The sequence below is a fragment of the Leguminivora glycinivorella genome, chromosome 25, assembly GCF_023078275.1.
Source record: "Leguminivora glycinivorella isolate SPB_JAAS2020 chromosome 25, LegGlyc_1.1, whole genome shotgun sequence".
NCBI lineage: Eukaryota > Metazoa > Arthropoda > Insecta > Lepidoptera > Tortricidae > Leguminivora > Leguminivora glycinivorella.
The window spans coordinates 583,924-606,012 of NC_062995.1; the positions used below are offsets into that span (position 1 = coordinate 583,924).

The 22,089-nt window shown below is 41.8% G+C and overlaps 1 protein-coding gene across 2 annotated transcripts; it reads left to right on the forward strand.

Annotated features, from left to right (window-relative positions):
* The first annotated feature begins 438 nt into the window (after nucleotides 1-438).
* On the forward strand, nucleotides 439-20,956 carry LOC125239416 (zinc finger protein 239-like). Of its 2 annotated transcripts, XM_048146987.1 has the most exons (10): nucleotides 439-734; nucleotides 1,906-2,025; nucleotides 2,901-3,578; nucleotides 4,051-4,211; nucleotides 5,729-5,836; nucleotides 7,108-7,227; nucleotides 7,956-8,045; nucleotides 12,224-12,335; nucleotides 19,681-19,782; nucleotides 20,752-20,956. In XM_048146987.1, the coding sequence occupies exons 1-10, from the start codon at nucleotides 606-608 to the stop codon at nucleotides 20,920-20,922; spliced, it is 1,791 nt and encodes a 596-aa protein (XP_048002944.1). In that variant the 5' UTR covers nucleotides 439-605; the 3' UTR covers nucleotides 20,923-20,956. The 2 variants fall into 2 exon arrangements, with proteins under 2 accessions (XP_048002944.1, XP_048002945.1); XM_048146988.1 differs by lacking the exon at nucleotides 2,901-3,578.
* Nucleotides 20,957-22,089: the final 1,133 nt, after the last annotated feature.

Sequence of the window (22,089 nt, forward strand, 5' to 3'; positions counted from 1 at the left end):
TAAAACGCCTTATGGATGAGAATGTGTAATTTGGTCGTCCATAAAGCTAGGAACATACTACGCGGACGTCCGTCGTAAAACGACCGCGACCGCGACCGATCAGTGTGCACGGAACAAAACATCCAGCGAGCCAGATTTCGATCGGACGTCCACGCACTCAAGGCCACGTCCACGTCCGTCGACCGATAGTTTGCACGGCTACGTGTATTTCCATTGTCCAGATTCCCGTCCGCGGTCGATTTACGACGGACGTCCGCGTAGTGTGTTCCTAGCTTTATTGGGTCGTACTGTATTTGGCCGTGCATTTGACTTGCAAAACGTTTAGAAATTTTAATAGCAATTTTGACAGTTGACAAGACGACAGCGTCTGTGTTGTTCATGGACGTATATTATTTCAGTGGTGTTGTTGTATGTATTGTATTGTTTTGTATAGTATAGGATTGTCTTATTAGATAGTTTTGCGGAAAATTCGCGTTAATTATCAAAAATAAACACAATCATGAAGTCACTAAGGATGCTGGTTTGACTACCATTGATAATTAACTCAAGCAATGCTATAAAGTGACGATATCATGTAGTTCTTATTGGAAAAGTGGTGGAAGAAAATGAACTGTGTGAAAAGAGAATGTGACGATTTAATCTGCCGGGGCTGCCTCAGCACGGACCGCCGGCTCTCTCCTTTATCTAACTATGATCTGTTTCTTAGTTTTTTGGCCGAAAAGCAGAGGACAGAGGTAAGATTTGTTAAGCGCGCCCTTAACGGCGCAGCGACCTCAAAGGAGCCTCAAACCGAGATTGTACGCTAGTTGAATCTGTGCGACGTCACTTTCTTAATATACCTTTAAAAAAGATTGTAATTTTTATTTACATGACCATATTTAAATACTAGGCTAGTTTCCTATACTTAAAATAAAATATTTTAAATATGCAGTGCATGAAATAAAGCACCACATAATAGAAGAAAAATATGAACAGTAGTTATTTTGAAGCATAATTTCTGTGCCTGTGTGGTGACGGGTTAAGAATTTCACCACCCCCTTTCTTCCCGTGGGTGTCGTAGAAGGCGACTGTGGGATATGGGTTAAATTGTGGCTGGCAACCTGTCACTGCAATGTCACAGTTTCGTTTTGTTTCAACCCCTTATTTGCCAAGAGTGGCACTGAAGCTTTAGTAGTTTCATGTGCTCTGCTTACCCTTTTATGGGATACAGGTGTGATTGTATGTATTAGAAATTACTTCTATTTAATAAGTCAAAGAGAAATATGTAAAGTAAATGAATTGACCATAGACGTCACTCCTCAGTAGCCTTTTATCAATGAATTGATATATTCGCCATGCACTTTGGTAGCTCACTGTACAGTGTACATACTTTGTGTTTGATGACACACTAGGAGCGTCTACAAGTGTGTGTGGGTTCAAGAATTTACAACAGACATATTCAATACTAGCTTTTGCCTGTGGCTCCGCTCGCGTTAGAAAGAGACAAAAAGTAGCCTATGTCGCTCTCCATCCCTTCAACTATCTCCACTTAAAAAATTACGTCAATTCGTGGTTCCGTTTTGGCGTGAAAGACGGACAGACACACACACTTTCCCATTTATAATATTAGTATGGATAAATAGCCCATCATGTCCTAACATATTTGCATGCTTTATCTCTACTAACAATAGTATTCATATAAGACACAACATGTAAACAGTTACCTATCAACCAGTAAGGATTAAAGTTAGAACTGAGCGCAGCGCCAACAAACTGGTTATTCCCGTTTGGCGCAGTAATTGTATTGCATAAGTGTAATTGTTTATTATGAATAAATAAATAATAATAATAATAATAATGTACAATCTCCTTTCTTACTATATCTGTGTTCCGACCCAATTCTTTTATTGAATTATTTACTTACAGGTGTTGAGTAAGCCGTACATACTTATATGTTGGGAGTGTAACACAGTTTTGAGGAGGTTCCAACTGTTCCAATGCCAGGTGCGGAGAGCCCATACAGTTCTCGAAGAATCACTGACACTTGTGAGTTATTATTTAAAATGTGTTCGTTATACCATAAATTAAATATAACAAGATCATACCATCCCATACATTAAAATGCGACCGCCTACGAACGCGCTTACACTCCACCACACATAGATGGCGCCGTAATTTTTCCTCAGTCACCCGTTGACCACGAACACTGTAAAGAGTTCGAAACGTCGGGATGAATTTCAAATTCATACGCGATATAATCCGTATCCATAGTTTTATTTCATGAGTAACTATCGCCGTCAAAATAAATAAGTTGTATAAATTTCTGTTGAAATATTCTGTAAATATTTTTTTAGGATTCCAAAAAGTTACAAAAGAAACCCTTATGCGCAAATCTGTCTGTCACATTATGAAATATTTTAAGGTACAGCGGGGAAAATCTCGTCTGGGGGGTCAAATGTAACTGGTCCAGTTTTTTCATAATGTTTGCATTATTAAATAGAATGTCCACCGGTTATATACGAGTATGGTAGGCATGTTCAGTGGATACATGTAGAACTCAACATCATAGTGTAATGGAAAAAATGGATCAGTTACAATTACCCCCAGTCGAGATTTGCCCCACTGTACCTTAAATATTATTATTAAAATAATTTATCTCAGTTACTGAATGCGCTCCCTTTACTTATTTTTATCTATCCTGCTTCTAAAAGTCATGGTTATATTTCACTTTAAGTTCTCGCGCTTTGTACACATATTTAAAGTCACACACAGGTCGAACGCGATTAATTAACATTATTTTTACCTTTTTTCCCAACGTTGGGAAAAAAGGTAAAAATAATGTTAATTAATCGCGTTCGACCTGTGTGTGACTTTAAATATGGTTATATTTGGTAATTTTCAATAAACTATTTAATTTTCAGCCAACAAAAAACACATTATCATGTCTCAGTATTTACATTAAGGATAAGTATGACGCTTGCTTCGAAAACAGTCAAATTCTAGATTTAGAAATCCCTTCTATAGAGTCAATCAAAAATGAACTACCTAGAAATGCAGAAACAGATGATCATGTCAAAGTCGAAGCTATAAACAATAGTGATCTAAATGTTCCTCCTAAAAAGAGGAAATTAAAAAATAAAATAGAGAAAAAGAAAAAAGAAGCTTTAGTAACAAATTTGAAAGAGAAAAGTAAAAAGAAAACTAAGAAAGACAAAAATAAATTAGAAATTGGAGTTTTTAATGTAAATGAAAACATAGAAGTAGAAGTTAAATCAGAAAGAGTTAGCGATGTTGAAGACAACCAAGATACATTTGACGATGATCATGTTACAAATGATTCCGACTACAGTTACAAAGATGGAAAACATAAAAAGGAATATAAGAAAAGAATCTTAACGTACAAGAGAACTATTATACAGTACGGTGAAGATGTGTCAGAATATTTTACGGAAGTAGAAATGAGCGATCAAATGAGAAGTGTTTTAGAAAAGCAAGCGGAGCTTGTGGACGACTCTAAGCCATACAGATGTGAGTTTTGCGGAATCAGTTTTAGGACAAAGAAACCTTTGACTAGACATGTTAATCATAGCCATAAAAAGGTAAGAACGTTTTCCACGGTAAATGTGCATTTGCACAGAGCGGGAGTTATGAATAATAATGATAAATATGAGAGTGGGGGTTAGAAAGAGAAAAAAAATAAGCCTATCTCACTTTTCATCCCTTCAACTATCTCCACTTAAAAAAATCACGTCAATTCATGGCTCTGTTTTGCCGTGAAAGACGGACAAACAAACAGACACACACACTTTCCCATTCATAATATTAGTATGAATATACTTATATACTAATATTGTAAATGGGAAAGTGTGTGTGTCTGTCACGGCAAAACAGAGCGACGTATTGACGTGATTTTTCAATTGGAAATAGTTGAAGGGATGGAGAGTGACATAGGCTACCTTTTGTCTCTATTTAACCCGCCACTTCCCTAAAATGGGGGGTGAAAGTTTGAGCATTTTAAAATTTTGGAACTTAACGCGAGTGCAAAAAAATTGAAATAACTATGGATTTCAGGAAATGCACAAAGAGCATATTAAAAAGGAGCCAAGCGCCCTCTATCGGTGTCGTTACTGCAACAGAATGCTGCGCAAGGAACACACACATTCTCACCTGCTCGAGAGTCACAGACGCAAATATCAGTGCGCGGGATGCAGGTGGTCAAGAGCCTTCTTCTGGTGAGTTTGTTCATAGATTACATATAAGATCATACCATCCCATACATTGAAAAGCGACCGCCTAAGAACGCGCATACACTACACCACACATAGATGGCGCCACAAAAAATGTCTTGTAGCTTTCGATTATACTTGTAGATGACGTTAAGTGTCACTTTTGACATAGATTTATGGCTCGAAAGTGACACTTAACGCCAATCTACAAATAATCGATGGCAACAAGGCATTTTTTGTGGCGCCATCTATGTGTCGTGTAGTGTATGCGCGTTCTTAGGCGGTCACTTTTTAACCCCCGGGCCCCGACGCAAAAACGAAGGGGTGTTATAAGTTTGACGTGCCTGTCTGTGTGTTTGTCTGTCTGTCTGTGTGTGTGTCTGTCTCCTCCTCCCGTTCGGGAGCTACGATGCCACGTAGCTCCCGAACGGATGAACCAATGTAGATTTACAACTAGGGAACAAATCAAATTATTTTATTGAATATTTTTTGATTTGTTCTTTTTTCAAGTAGTCACACTACTATATATAAATTATAAATTTAAATAGATATCATACACGAAAGAAAAAACGACAAGGCCCACTGGTGGCCGAGCCGGGAATCGAACCCCACTTGAACTTGTCGTTTTTTCTTTCGTGTATGATATCTATTTAAATTTACGATGTAGATTTAGTTTTTTTGTCTGAAAGCTGTGTTAGTCGGGAGTGTTTTTAGCCATGTTTCATGAAAATCGGTCTACTATGTCGCGGTCGGGGGTTTTTTTCAAAATTTTAATTTTGTAATTAGGTTATTAATGTATAGGATGGTATGATCTTCTGATATTTAATCTACGGTTTGTTACATAAGTGGCTCCCCTGATGTTGCTATGTCCATGGGCGGGGATGACAGCTTCCCATCAGGCGGCTCGTCTGCTCGTTTATTGCTACCTATAACTATCATAAGTAACCTAACCACAAAATTAAATTAAATACCCCCGCCAAAAACTGCTATACAGAGGGCCGATTTTCATGAAACATAAGATACAAATAACTTGCATTTACTGATGTATGGAGTTACAACTCTTTCCTATTTTTTTTTTAATACTACGTCGGTGGCAAACAAGCATACGGCCCGCCTGATATAAAGCAGTCACCGTATCCTATGGACGCCTGCAACTCAAACAGTGTCACATGCGCGTTGCCACCCCATTAGAAACTTGTACACTCCCTTTTGCTGTGTTAAGTACACAGCAAAAAGGAGTGTACAAGTTCCAAGGAGGGTTCGGGTTGCCGACGACTCAAAGGGCAATAGACGGAACAAGTTAGTTCCGTAAGTCCTCCCGTCACCAGCACACCGCACCCTCGTTGAGCTCTGGCAGCCTTACTCACCGGCAGGAACACAACACTATGAGTAGGGTCTAGTGCTATTTGGCTGCGGTCTTCTGTACTTATTCCTCTATAGTTTTAGTAGTAGGTTGCCCTTCATTAACGCCTTCATGGGTCCCTTCATTCGGGTCCAATTTAAAATTTCTTTTTATTTTCAAGGAGCAAAGCTGACCACTCGCACCACTGGAAGACGGTGCACGCGACGCTCGTGTGCGACATCTGTGGGAAGACCAGGAGAAACACTCGCGACATGGAGCGACACATGAGGTTAGTATTGACAAAAACACTTTGTACAGACAGATAAAGTCTAAGAAAAAAATAACAATTATCATAACTATTCCAAATTTCAAGTTAATAACATAAGTAGTTCTCGAGATATTTAGAAATGTGACAGACGGACAGAGTCGCACCATAAGGGTTCCTTTTGTACCTTTTTGGTACGGAACCCTAAAAAACCTCGGAACCATCAAGAACAATGTACGGTGGACTAGATGGCGCTACAGCTTTTATTGATTCTCACTTAGATGGTTGTAGGAGGTAGGAATATAGGAATTTCCGCTTTGTGTGATTGACGCTAGATGTCACTAAAAATAACCCGAATTTACTGATGTATGGAGTTACCACTCTTTTCTTATTTATTCCTCTACTAGCTTTTAAAGAGAAAAAAAGTAGCCTATGTCACTCTCCATCCCTTCAACTATCTCCACTTAAAAAAATCCGTTTTGCTGTGAAAGACGGACGAACAAACAGACACACACACTTTCCCATTTAAATTTTAGTATGGATGATAATATTTATTTAATGTTTTTTTTTCTTGTAACAATAGTCTACTTGCCTCCTAGTCAAATCAGCTTCTTTTTAAGAACTGTCAAAACGAATTTGAACGACTTGCTAATATGGAATTGATATGAATGAGTGACGTCACGGTCAACTCAGTTACTTTATATATTGCTACCTGACCTTTACCTGACTTATTAAAAAGAAATTTGATTTAAAAATAACTTCTGTCCATGTTTTTCTTATAATTATCTGATGCTTTATTTCGTGCATGGTATAAAATATTTTTCCCCTCACTAGCTCGGAAACACGTGTTTTGTCCTTTAATAGCAGCGGGTAAAAACGCATTTTATCCACTAGTGGGTAAAGTATATTTGACCTTGAATAAAGTCAAATTAACTGCTTTAAAATTGATAAAAGTAGGTGAATCTAGTAATAAAGATGATTTACCACCTGTGGAACTACTGAAAGCAGTGATAAACGCATTTTTTGCGTTATAGTTTTCTCGCTATAGTGAGGGGAAAAGTTTTGTGTTACACTCGGGTGCAAATGTATTTTACTTCTCGTGTGTTAAAAAACTCGCAGGTTCAGGATTCTATTCTGGAACCACTCGCTTCGCTTCAACTATAGAATCCTTTCACTTGCTCGTTTTTCAATTCCACACTTGGCGTTAAAATACAACTTTGCCCCCTTGTATAACAAATAACTATTATTTTAACTACATTCAAGTTCCCTATTGTACATGTTGTGGTCTGTTCCAGAGCCAGCCACCTCCCGATAAAATGTCCGCAGTGTCCGCGCACGTACTCCAAATGGAAATACTACCGACAGCACCAGAAGATGGCGCACCCGGTCCTAGCGCTCGAGCCGCCAGAATCTAGGTACACTTACTTACTATAGTATGAATTTTTTGAAACGAACGTTTCTAAACAAAGGTATTGTTCCTTTTGTGTTGAGCGAGAGCTTCTGTATTGCCACGCGCTAAGACAACAAGAAGCAACTGTATCCTGATAATTGTAAGGTTCAAATTTATACCTGCTTTTAACCCCCGACGCAAAAACGACGGGGTGTTAAAATTCAATAAGTTAAAAGCTCTCTCGATACTGCAAAAACTGATAAGAAAGTTGCATTTTATTCACAAGAGTGTAAAGTAATTTGACTAATTTCATATAAATTTTAACTTTACGCCCATAGCTGGCTATGGAATTGACTTTTAAATGATGATTTCGAGTCACAAATGTTAAACAAACTGATGGATTTTATTTATTTTGAAGATTTATCTGTGTAAAGTGTCCAACAATATTATTATTTATTTTTTCAAAAAGTATTGTTATGAAAACTTACGTCACACCTCGGACACTGGCCATCAAATATATGAAAGAGGCGCGTTCCTAGCACACAGTCTAAGCTCGTGTAGGTGAACGCGTACCATGCTTGTTTGAGTGAAATATGACAGGTCGACGGAAGTGAAATACGACAGGTGTTCGCATTTTTGACAGGCGGTAACTGTGAGGTAACCGAGAGGGGGCGGGCGGCACTTTCAGCGGGGAGCGGGAGTGGCTGTTCGATAGTACTCTTTATTATACTGTGTGGACAACTTACGTTGCAGGTACTGTGTGGAGTGTGATATGCAGTGTCCCTCCATTATGGCGTACAAGATGCACGTTATGAACCAACACCGGAGCACGCCCAAAAAGAGGTACCACACATAGAATAAATACATTAGATAAATAGATATATTTATTTCACAACATAGCTTTTGGACCCGGGTATGTCCTTAAACTACGTCCAAAAAGAGAGGTAGGGCCTAGCGTAATGCCATCACGCTCGAATCAGGAGCAGCCCAACTGGGGGAATACCTCCACCTTACAGAATACCACAGCCATAATAGCACTGCTGCCTACCCTGTAGGTATGTAGTGTTGTGTTCCTGTTGGTGAGTAAGGTTCCCAGTGCTCCACCCCCACCCCCCCTAATCATGATGATTGCGCAGTTCAAGAGGCTACCCCAGGAGGGTACCAGCAGTGCTGGAGAATCCCTCACTGGGCTTCCACGCTCAGGTCGCATTATGCCTGAGAGTGGACGCCGAGGCTGCCCCACATCGTACTCTGGGGGGGCAAAACCGCGCTCACTCATCTGCCATCTACCCGAGGTAAGAGCAGTACTGCTTCGGCACCCCTACCATGTTGTCCGTGGACTTCTGCAACATTAGGGGCTTACATTCCAACCTTAATGCTGTCCATCAGCACCTCGAGACAGCAAAGCCGGCCTTGCTCTTTCTGACCGAGACGCAGATATCGTCTCCAGCCGACACATCCTACCTGTCCTATCCTGGATACGGACTGGAACACACTTTCGTGCCTAGAGCTGGGGTGTGTGTGTACGTTAGAGACGATATCAGCTCTCGCCGCCTCAGGAATCTTGAAGGTAAGGACCTCTCCACCCTATGGCTACGTATAGACTGCGATGACCATCCCCGCGTCTATTCGTGCCTATATAGGTCCCACAGCGGTGATGCCGAAACTGACCGACTCATTGAGCACACTCAAACGGCTGCAGACTCTGTGCAGCAGCAGATCCCATCCGCTGAGATCATTGTGCTCGGTGATTTTAATGCCCACAATGCCGAATGGCTCGGCTCTAATAAGACCGATCATGCGGGCAGATCTGTTTTTGACTTTGCTCTGGCATACGGCCTAACACAACTGGTTACTACGCCTACGCGAATCCCAGATGTGGAAGGACAGGAACCTTCCCTGTTGGACCTTCTGCTGACTTCTCATCCGACAGATTACGGTGTATCCGTTGAAGCCCCGCTGGGGTCATCGGATCACTGCTTGATTCGGAGCACGGTTCCGCTCGCGTGCACGCCGCGTCGGCGAGTTGCATGTACACGCCGTGTGTGGCACTATAGGTCAGCAGAACTGGGATGGGATGCGGTCCTTCTTTGCGTCCTACCCCTGGAGGCAAGTTTGCTTCTCGCCGGATGATCCCGATGTCGTCGCCGATTCTGTTGCTGACGTGGTGCTGCAGGGAATGGAGCTTTTCATTCCATCTTCTGTAGTCCCTGTTGGTGGTAAATCGCAACCCTGGTTCAGTCGTCTCTGTAAAGAGGCCTCGCGTTGGAAAAACGAGTGCTACCGAGCCTGGGTTAATGCGGCGGCAGTACGGGATGAAAATACCAGCGCACTAAAAAAGGAGTTTAACTTCGCCTCCAGGTCCTTCAAAAGAGTTATCGCCAGAGCAAAGTCGCTGCACATCGGTAGAATTGGCGAGAAATTGGAGCACCTCCCTTCAGGCACTCGTGCGTTCTGGTCTCTCGCCAAAGCTATCCAGGGGAATTTCTGCACGCCATCTTTTCCACCCCTGCACATGGGAAGTGATTCATGGGCCCACGACGCAAAAGATAAAGCCGACCTTCTGGGCAAACTCTTTGCGTCCAACTCTACTTTGGATGACGGGGGAAACGCGCCGCCGACTATACCGCGGTGCGAGAGCTATATGCCGGATGTCCGGTTCAACCAAAGCTCAGTGCGTAAAGCACTTCGTTCCCTCGACACTCATAAGTCGAGTGGGCCCGATGGAGTCCCTGCCATTGTGCTAAAAACTTGTGCTCCTGAGTTGGCTCCGGTCTTAACGCGTCTCTTTCGGCTCTCTTACTCTTCCGGCGTAGTCCCGGCTTCTTGGAAGTCAGCTTTGGTGCACCCGATCCCTAAAAAAGGCGACCGCTCAAATCCGTCCAACTATAGGCCAATAGCTATAACTTCCCTCTTCTCGAAGATAATGGAATCCATCATCAACTGCCAGCTCTTACGGTACCTAGAGGATCACCAGCTGCTTAGTGACCAACAATATGGTTTCCGTAGAGGCCGCTCGGCTGGTGATCTTCTAGTTAACCTGACACATCGTTGGGCACAGGCAATCGAGATGAAGGGTGAGGCATTGGCCGTTAGTTTGGACATCGCGAAAGCGTTTGATCGCGTTTGGCATAAAGCACTTCTTTCGAAGTTACCATCCTACGGGCTTCCCGAGAGATTATGTGTTTGGGTGGGTAGCTTCCTGGCAGACAGAAGCATAAAGGTCTTAGTTGACGGTAAATGCTCTGACTCCATGCCTGTGAATGCTGGTGTTCCCCAAGGCTGTGTGCTATCACCTACGCTATTCCTCTTGCATATCAATGACATGCTGCAAACCAGCGGCATTCATTGTTATGCGGATGATAGTACGGTTGATGCTACTTACACCGGCCGCACCAATATCTCTCGGGAAAACGTCATCGAGAGCCGGAACAAACTTGTGTCTGAAATTGAGACTTCCTTGAAAGAAGTCTCTGAATGGGGTCGACTTAACTTAGTCCGATTTAACCCTACCAAGACACAGGTTTGCGCGTTTACCGCAAAAAAGTTAGAGTTTGTCGCATCACCCTTTTTTGAGAGCACTCCCTCACTGCCACAGCCAGTATAGGAATTCTAGGCGTTGACATTTCGAGTGCAGTCCAGTTTCGCGGTCATTTAGAAGGAAAGGCCAAACTGGCCTCAAAAAAGCTGGGTGTGCTCAATAGATCGAGACAGTATTTCACTCCAGCCCACCGCCTTCAGCTCTATAAGGCGCAGGTTCGCCCACACATGGAGTACTGTTCTCATCTATGGGCAGGGGCACCTCAGTACCAGCTTCTCCTCTGGACCGCATCCAACGACGAGCGACTCGAATTGTCAACTGCCAGCATATCTCCGATCGGCTTGACCCCTTGGCGCTGCGTAGAGATGTGGCCTCGCTCTGCATTTTCTATCGCATGTATAACGGGGAGTGCTCCGAGGAATTGTTCGGATTAATCCCTACCGCTTCTTTCCGCCATCGCCCTACGCGACAACATTTCCATCGTCATCATCTAGATGGCTGGCAGTCCTCAACTGTGCGTTTCTCCAGAAACTTCCTGCCCCGCACAGCTAAACTGTGGAATGAATTGTCGCCTGCGGTATTTCCGGACCGATACGACCTTCAAATCTTCAAGAAAAGAGCGTACACCCATCTTAAAGGCCGGCAACGCACCTCCAACACCTCTGGTGTTTCGGGTGTCCATGGGCGGCGGTGATCGCTTACCATCAGGCGACCTGTCTGCTCGTTTGCCTCCTATCCCATAAAAAAAAAAAAAAAAAAAAAACATAATTATTACATTAGTGTCCATTTATAAGAATCAATATGCACGGTCGCGCCTATCGCGTCACTGCTTCCGTTTAGTACGCTCGGTAGGTGCGACAAGGACGCGCCGACGCGTTAGCCTATATTACGCGACCGTGCTTGCCCGTCAGGTTTCAATAAACGCTCTTGCCCCTAATTTTACTCCCTTATCACAAAATTTACTCCTCTAATTCTGCTTCCTTATTACAAAATTTACTCCTCTAATTCTGCTTCCTTGTCACACAATCTACTCCTCTTATTCTGCTTCCTTGTCACACAATCTACTCCTCTAAGTTTACTCCCCTGTCACACAATCTACTCCTCTAAATTTACTCCCCTGTCACACAATCTACTCCTCTAAGTTTACTCCCCTGTCACACAATCTACTCCTCTAAGTTTACTCCCCTGTCACACAATCTACTCCTCTAAGTTTACTCCCCTGTCACATAATCTACTCTAAAGCCTGACATCCACTAGTCTCGTCGAGTCGAGCCTCACTAATTCGCTCCCTGCATTTCTTATCAGACTGCGTCCACTAAGGCAGAATCGGGCCGCGTCGAATCGCATTCAAAATGTATGAGGACTCGATTCGACGCAGCCCCATTCTGCCTTAGTGGTCGCCAGGCTTGACCTTTGCTCTCTTGTGACACAACTTAATGCTCTAATTTTGCTCTCTTGTGAAACAATGAACTGTATCCAGGTGGCCGTGCCCCGCGTGCGGTAAAACGCTCAACAATAAAGACACGATGAAGAAACACTACGCGCTGTTTCATAGCGACAAGACTAGCTACCAGTGCGTACACTGCGGCAAGGTAAATCAATATTAACACTTTCGCAACCAAAGACCACCTGGTGGGCACTTGAGAACTTTTCTCAGATGTCGGAGAACCCGCCCAGCGTGTTCTCGCCATACGCTTATAAATTACGACCGGTTTCTGACGTAGTGCGCCATTTTGACGTGAAACGTTAGGTGAACGTCTTTAAAAACCCGTAGTAGAGTGACCGGACCGAAAACCAGGTGTAACGAAAAGTGTTATGGCGCGGCGGCTTATATCTCTGTAATTATAATACATATATAAACAATTTTAATATGAATGTGTAGAGGAAAGTAGCCATTACTCGGATATATATAGTTTGCTGATATAGGTGGCGCCACTTTTGCTGTAAAAGCGTTCCATTCGGGCCAAAATTGACGTTTTTTGCAGTGTTTGTTTAACAATTACTCACAAAAATTGTACTGTGCCGTACCATAAACTGATATTAATAGATAGATCTAGTGCTGTTTTATCGAAATATTATAAAAGACTAACATATTTGTTTATAACCAGCGGTAAAAATTCAATAATGTGGCATTTTTTACAGAAATTTGGTGATTGTTCACATTTGAGGCCATCGTATGCAAAAATTAAAGCATAGAACTGTCAAAAATTACCTAAAATACTAAGAATAACTAATAAGAATTAAAAGAGCTGCAGATAGACAATGCTCCCACCGCTTAGCTTTTTAGACACTTTTATCAAGGACCATTTAATACTAGACTGATATAGCCCATACAAAAAAGCGTACCCCTGAAAAAAGCTTAGTTTTTGCTTTAAAACTAGATGGCGTTGTTTCGTAACCCGGGAGTGGAAAAAAACATATTTTCACACATATTTTTACTTGTTTTTATATTATACTATGAATAACTATCAAAAAACTTTATTTTAATATCAAAATATTGGCTCAAAACACAATTTTTACAAATTATATTTTTTGGTCGGCCTACTCGGCCTCGACGTAGTTGTGATCGCTTCGCTGGCTAAGTTTGTTCGCATGTTGTCTAATTATTGCCAAATAAAATGACTAGATGACGTTGGTGGACTAGGAAAATGTCACATCCGTTTCGTTGTTCATTAATATAATATACTTAGTGATAATAAACCTATATGTTGAGCTCAAATACGTTCAACAAAACGCAATCATTGTGCCAACAGATGTGACATCTGACATCCATGTCACATCACAAATGTCATTGTATGATTTATTGAATATTCATAATATGGATATTAAATATTTTAGAATCGCAGCAGCAATGCGTGTAGATATACAGAATTAATAACTGTATAAATTAATAATTGTATGACCAATGACCTCATACATAAATTTACCAGTTTAGGTGACAGAAGGCGAATCCAATTTGTAAACATTAAATGTGCTAAGGAAAATAATCTTTCCGATTTTCAACGGGACTCGGCTGAAGGGGCGAGCTGGTTTCGACTGCGCCCATGCATCTCAATTGTCCAGAAAGTTCATTCGAAGATCATTTTGCTTATAATAATCTGAGTAATCACGTTGAACGGTTTGACAGTATTTCAGCTAACATGTAGAGAGACTTGCTAGCTTCGTCGGTCAGGCTTCGTCTTGGACACAACGCGGATAGTTCAGCGTTTCTTGTATGTCACTCCGAGCACCCTAACCATCGGCAGCGTAGGCTATGCACTGGCCGACTAGGTGTGGCACTATGGATTACGTTTTTATAATAAATTAATGATAGTTTGTATTGTTTTGGTAATATATTTTTATAAGTATTATACTCGTATAAACCTAAACTGAGATAATAAATGAATAAAAATAAATAATTAGTGAAACTCTGACATAAGTAATAATGAATGAGACTAAATGCGTTTTCACATTATCCGATCCGATATCGGATGTAGGACTTATACCCCATACATTACAGGCGCTATCTTGGATTTTTTCCATTTAAATCCTTCCGACATCCGATATCGGATCGGATAATGTGAAAACGGGCTAAGACAATAGATACCTTGTTAGTGTTATACATTTGGTAACCGGATGCAAAGCCGAAAGTAGGAGATAGTCTAGGTCATGTAGAACATTTTTAGCCATACTTGTCTTAGACAAATGTTATTTTTAAATTTTTTTTATCGTACTTTGAAATCACTTAAATCATTTACATTTTCATGTAACTAAAATTTTAAATCGCTGTCAACTTGTTTTCTTTAGACAAAGATGTTTGAAATCACTTCTCTCAATCTAGTGTTTGATAGACATTGCACAATACGAAATAAAACAAAAAAAAATCTACCTGCAGTAAAAAGTACTAAAAGTTTTGCAGTTTTCTCCGACAAATCTTAAAATTTAAATTAAAAAAAAACTAATAACATTTGTCTAAGACAAGTATGGCTAAAAATGTTCTACATGGCCTAGAATATCTCCTACTTTCGGCTTTGCATCCGGTTTCCAAACACCCTGTATACCTATCTATGCCTATGTATATCCCACCAAAAACATTCTGTAAAAAATAGCCGTCTCGATGGAGCTGCTTGTTTATCTCTAAAAAGGAATGAAATCTACATAAAGTTACTGCGATTTCTTTATTATTATAGTTAACTAGCCTTTGCCCGCGGTTTCGCTCGCGTTAAATTCGAAAATCTCTCCACAAACTTCCATCCTCCATTCTAAGGAAGTGGGGGGATATAAAAATTAAGAGACAAAAAGTAGCCTATGTCACTTTCCATCCCTTCAACTATCTCCACTTAAAAAATCACGTCAATACGTCGCTCCGTTTTGCCGTGAAAGATGGACAAACAAACAGACACACACACTTTCCCATTTATAATATTAGTATGGATGTTGTGTGACTTGGCCGTTGAAGTGTAGCGGTGCTGGCGACAGATTGGTGCAATGGTGTCATGGAGCACCTGGTTATAAACTTCTTCATACCTTTGTGTATAAAGAAGTTTATAAGTTTCATATTCGATGGTCCGAGCTAAGGTTCGTAAAGCCATGAAGCCGAGCTGATAATCATTGACGCTAAACGCCGATCGAAACGCAGTCTGAAGTGGGTGATAGACGTACGATACGAGCAAGTATGCGTACTTATGGCTCGACGACCTTTTTCGATTGTGTGTCACACTCACCGTAAGTACGTGTAAAAACCGCCGCGCATAGTAGTCGAGCATCCAACGCGTACTTGCTCGGACGCCTATCACCCACTTGACGTCGCGCCAACACTTTATGGAAAAAGCGGGTTTTCGACAACTACCAATAAGATTTTAGGCATTCAAAAATCTTCAATAATACTCAACTGTTTCGGTCGCACTCGTTCAAATATAGGATAGGATTGGTGTGAGCGAGACGGTCAGGAGATTGATTGTCAACATGTCATCTCACTATCATAAACACCGTTCGAAATGGCCTCATTAAAATCTAAATTTTAAATATATTGAAAGTAATATTACTAATCACTGACGTCACGCTCAAAATGAAAGAGATAGAAAATTTGACAGTATGGTACTCTTTTGCATGATTCTCGTAATTCAAAATAGGAACGATGGCTTGCGTTGGGAACGGGGACTGAAACATGACACGGGCCCCTAGCGTCATCTATACACTTTTCACTGTATCACTTGTAATGCCGTTGAACTACCGCGTGCGTATTTAAAAAAAAAAACGACATTTTTATTCAAATGACACTCTTAGTGACATCTAGCGACATAGATTTACGGCTGCCAACGGGGTACGGTATTTAGTATGGACTCTGCTGGTCCTTTATAATCGTCCTTGCTTTTATTATTGTTCTTGCTTGGGAGCACTGTCTGTCCGGAGCTTGGCCTGCGGCCTCACGTGCTTGGAAGCCTCTCAGCGACGCTCCGGGCCTTCGGCCCTACGCGGAGCTCGGCCTTCGGCCTTCGCTGGGTTTTGAAACTCAGCGTTGGGCCTCCGGGCCGCCGCTTCGCTTTTTAGACACTTTTATTATTGTTCTGCGGGGAAGCACTGTCTGTCCGGAGCTCGGCCTGCGGCCTCGCGTGCTTGGGAGCCTCTCAGAGACGCTCCGGGCCTTCGGCCCTATGCGGAGCTCGGCCTTCGGCCTTCGCTGGGTTTCGAAGCTCAGCGTTGGGCCTCCGGCCCGCCGCTTCGCTTGTTAGACACTATTATTATTGTTCTGCGTGGAAGCACTGTCTGTCTGGAGCTCGGCCTGCGGCCTCGCGTGCTTGGGAGCCTCTCAGAGACGCTTCGGGCCTTCGGCCCTACGCGGAGCTCGGCCTTCGGCCTTCGCTGGGTTTAGAAGCTCAGCGTTGGGCCTCCGGCCCGCCGCTTCGCTTTTTAAACACTTTTATTATTGGTCTGTATGGGAGCACTGTCTGTCCGGAGCTCGGCCTGCGGCCTCGCGTGTTTGAGAGCCTCTCAGAGACGCTCCGGGCCTTCGGCCCTAGGCGGAGCTCGGCCTTCGGCCTTCGCTGGGTTCCGAAGCTCAGCGTTGGGCCTCCGGCCCGCCGCTTCGCTTTTTAGACACTTTTATTATTGTTCTGCGTGGAAGCACTGTCTGTCTGGAGCTCGGCCTGCGGCCTCGCGTGCTTGGGAGCCTCTCAGAGACGCTTCGGGCCTTCGGCCCTACGCGGAGCTCGGCCTTCGGCCTTCGCTGGGTTTAGAAGCTCAGCGTTGGGCCTCCGGCCCGCCGCTTCGCTTTTTAAACACTTTTATTATTGGTCTGCATGGGAGCACTGTCTGTCCGGAGCTCGGCCTGCGGCCTCGCGTGTTTGAGAGCCTCTCAGAGACGCTCCGGGCCTTCGGCCCTACGCGGAGCTCGGCCTTCGGCCTTCGCTGGGTTCCGAAGCTCAGCGTTGGGCCTCCGGCCCGCCGCTTCGCTTTTTAGACACTTTTATTATTGTTCTGCGTGGAAGCACCGTCTGTCTGGAGCTCGGCCTGCGGCCTCGCGTGCTTGGGAGCCTCTCAGAGACGCTCCGGGCCTTCGGCCCTACGCGGTGCTCGGCCTTCGGCCTTCACTGGGTTTAGAAGCTCAGCGTTGGGCCTCCGGCCCGCCGCTTCGCTTTTTAAACACTTTTATTATTGGTCTGCATGGGAGCACTGTCTGTCCGGAGCTCGGCCTGCGGCCTCGCGTGCTTGGGAGCCTCTCAGAGGCGCTCCGGGCCTTCGGCCCTACGCGGAGCTCGGCCTTCGGCCTTCGCTATTTTAGTTACTAACTATGCCCTCCTCTTTAGATGGTCCACACAACGTTTCACGTTATCCATCGCGGCTGTGTCCCTGACGCAGCCTACCTTAATTTTTTTGTCTCGTTGAGACTTGAGCTCACGACCTCTGGATCGATAATTCGATCCTTCAGCCCCTCTAGCACAACTTGGCTTGTCGCGCGCGAGTCCATACTTGAAGTCGCGCATGATGTATGGCCTCGCGCGCGACAAGGCAACTCTTGTCATCTGCGACACCAAACACTCGACTAAGTCAGCTATATTTTCCACCAAGACAATAGGACCTGTAGAGACATCTGGGTGTGTAATGATTGGTATACATTTTTTTGGTATAGTAACATTTGATATAACAACATTTGGTATATTTTTAAAGGATATAATTACTCATTTGACATAATTAACATTTGGTATAACCACAAAATATCTACTTTTATTTAGTATAATCATTATTTCGTATAACACTTATTTATAATAACCATTATATGGTATAACTATCTATTGATATACGACTATAATATAACTAGCAAAAGGTATAAAACATTTCATGAATTAATTTTATACTTTTTTGAAGGGATTACAGTTCTAACGTAACCTAACCTACTTTTCTGACAGTACATATGTTTAAGGGTCACAGTTCTAACCTAACCTAACCTATTTTTTCTGGTAGCAGCGCGTTGTGTGTAGGGGTCACAGTTCTAAGCTAATCTACTTTTCTGGTAAATGTTGGATCTAATTTATTGTAATTTTTTTTAATTCTAACTGTGCTTTAGAAAGAATTTGTGTTATACAATTTATATATTATCCGAAATAATCATTATACTCAAAGTATGTTATAATAAATGTTTTTCGAAAAAATGATCATTATATTAAATAAGAATTATACAATTTGTTAGTATATTATTTGTTGTTATATGATTCAATAATTATATCAAATGATCGTTATAACGACTAAAAATATATCAAAAAAAGTTATATCGATCGATACGCACCCGAGACATCTACCGTAAAATGCAGACAATTTGGGATTTTGTACAATCGCCCTCGAGTAGGGAAATTGTAAAGTAAAATCCATAATCCTACGGACCAAATTGACAAGTAAGTGTGAACGAATGTTGCCACAGTTTGGCCAGTGTCGTTCTTATCGATATTAAAATTATTATTACATCGTAGATTTAAGGTGCACCCAGACGGGACAATGAAATTGGCAATTTGATCGGCTAATCAATATACCAACTTTTTCTGTGATTTCGACAGATCAAAAGGTCTGTAGACCGCTGATTAGAGATATTTTTTTTATTTCGAAGCAGCAATAATATTATTCGAAAATTATATAGATATTTATAATATACTTGCCATAGCGTGACAGATAATTTAGTATCGTCGGACATGGTATTTTATTTTTTACAGCCTCGGAAACCTTTTTATGTTTTAAAACTAAGTAGTGGGTAAAAATGCATGGTATCCATCCACTACCTCGAAGATACATAGAACAAACCAAAATGTGTACCTCTTATTTGAAACTCATATACTTATTCTTGATTCAAACTTGTCTGTTGTATGTACTTTACAACTTGTCGATATATTGTTATCGACATATACCCTTCCCTATTTTAATTTTGCTGTTCCTGGTATCATTTTACCTGTCAGTCATTTGTCAATTTGGTCCGTGGGATTATGAATTTTACTTTAGTTGAGAAAATCTAACGATCTATGCCAGTGAAAGCGAATCAAATCGAAAGGCCAACTCACCCTGTCTCCGCTCGGCGAACAGCTGGTCGGTACCGACTCTCCTCGATGGCGGGCTGGTGCTGGAGACGTCGCGGTGAGGGCCTTGATCACCTCAATCGACAATTTTAGCGAGTTTTTGATTTTCGCGACGAACGAGCTTGCGCACAGGGCAATGAGCAGCCATCAAATCGATCTACCTTCAACTGGCTTTTATAAATGTCAAATTAATTCGAAGAAACTACCCTACGTACTGTCGCTAATAGATTTGCGTTCCATTTTACGATATACAAGAAAGGACATGAATTAAAAAAATACCTAAATATATACCTAAACTAAAGTGAGTATAGTGTCCGGATCGATCAATTGAGTTTTAAAATCTAAGAATTTTGGTAAATGAGTGAAATGAAATTGAATTATCATTAATATTTTGTTCCAGTATTTATCATCAAAGTGCTCGCTACAGCACCACCTGAACTCGCACCTCAACATCAAACTGCCGAAGGACAAGCTATGCAGCATATGCGGCCGCGGCTTCTCGGTAACTAATTAACTATGAATTGAAATAGATATCATACACGAAAGAAAAAACGACAAGGCCCACTGGTGGCCGAGCCGGGAATCGAACCCGGGTCTTCAGCTTACGCGGCTAACGTCCTCTAGACCACCCGCCCGCCTTGTCGTTTTTTCTTTCGTGTATGATATCTATTTCAATTTATAATTTATATATAGTAGTGTGAGTACTTGAAAAAAGAACAAATCAAAAAATATTCAATAAAATAATTTGATTTGTTCCTTAGTTGTAATTAACTATGTTTACTCAGTACACGGTGGATGAGGAATGAGAAAAAAATCAGCCCTGCATTTTTGAGGCTAAAAGAAGGAAATAAAGTTTATAACACTTGAGTAACATGTTGGCAATAACGAAAATATACGCATGCTGCAAGGCCAAAAAACTGTTTTTGTTGCAGATAAAACATGAGCCGTGATTCCAATGAAATTCTATTTTTGCTGCAAACAAAACGCATGCTGTGATTCCAATAAAAATTAAATTTTGCTTCAGACTAAACACAAGCTGCGATTCAATAAAAATTTGTTTTCAGTACAGATGGCGTTTTTTTACGCACTAGTGCGAGAAGTGGTTCATTATATGCCAGGTCAAAACTTCGGAGGGTCATCTGTACTGAAAAACGTCGTACGATACACGTGCGAAAAGGAAATTCGTAACTCGTGTCGATTTAAAACACTCCCTTCGATCGTGTTTTAATTTATCGCCACTCGTTTCGAACTTCCTTTTTTACGCACTTGTATCGTAATGTACTATTTTATTACAGATAAAAACATAAGGTGCGATTCCAATAAAAAAACAATTTTTTGCTGCATAAAAAACGCATGCTGCAATTCCAAAAAAACTGTATTTATTGCTAGCTGCGGTTCAACTTTTTTGTTGCAGACTAAGCGCATGCTGCGCTTCCAAACGTCAACGGTTCAACGTTTTTTTTTGTTGCAGACTAAACGCATGCTGCGCTTCCACGTGTACACGCACACGGGCGAGCGGCCGTACGCGTGCGCGCACTGCCCCGCCGCCTTCACGCAGCCCAACCCGCTGCGCGTGCACCAGCGTCGTCTGCATCCGCACCTGCCGCCCACGCCTGCCAGACCCACGCCACACAAGGAATAATGTACTATAATATACATTTCTCTCCAAAAAAATATTAAATCTTGTTTCGTACTGTCATTTGTCATTTACAGAGTCGAGTATAGACTTAAAACCCTACATAAAATATGTCGAAATAAGCCTACATTATAGTCTGCTAGTTTTTTCCCGCGGCTTCGCTCGCGTTAGAAAGAGTCAAAAAATAGCCTATGTCACTTTCCATCCCTTCAACTATCTCCACTTAAAAAATCACGTCAATTCGTCGCTTCGTTTTGTCGTGAAGGACGGACAAACAAACAGACACACACACTTTCCCATTTATAATATTAGTATGGATTTACAGGGTCGTACATCTTTAAAACCCTACATAAAACATGTCAAGATAAGTCTATAGTCTATTGCCCGTGAACGAATTTGTAGGCTTGCAACAGTGTATTTAAGGCTCAGATGAAGAATACTATAGATTTGACGTAAGCGTACACCCGTAAGGGACAGATATAGAATAATGGAGCGAAATTAAGAAGTACTTTAAAAATGGCTGACAGTTTACCATAAACAACCTACGTAATCTGGGCGGATAATAAGCTTGACGTCACGTACATATCCCTTACCGCATGTGACGTATACAATATTTGTTCAAATTTGAACTATAACAGTTGTCAGTAGAGTAGAATTTATAACGGCCAAATGTGGAACAATATGCGGTAAAGGGTTATTGTTTGCCACAAACTCGTTTGTGGCAGCGGCGGAAAAGTGAAACTATGACAAAGACAAACAATAACATTTTGCTCTCTGTCACTCTTATTATAATTTGTATGTGACCATCTCGTTCGGTAGTGGTATTATTATTTGGCTGTCTAGTCTATAGTATCCTTTGTTTAAGATTTAAGGGTTTGCATTGCGTTACATTGCTACCAACAACCCAGAAAAAAAGAGAACCATAGACATGTTTTTTCAAGCTGTATGTCAAAATCCATGAAAATTTCGTAAAATATACACTATTTCACGAAAGTTATAAATAAATAAATATTGGGGACACCTTACACTGATCAACTTAGCCCCAAACTAAGCAAAGCTTGTACTATGGGTGCTAAGCGACGATATACATACTTAAATAGATAAATACATACTTATATACATAGAAAACATCCATGACTCAGGAACAAATATCTGTGCTCATCACACAAATAA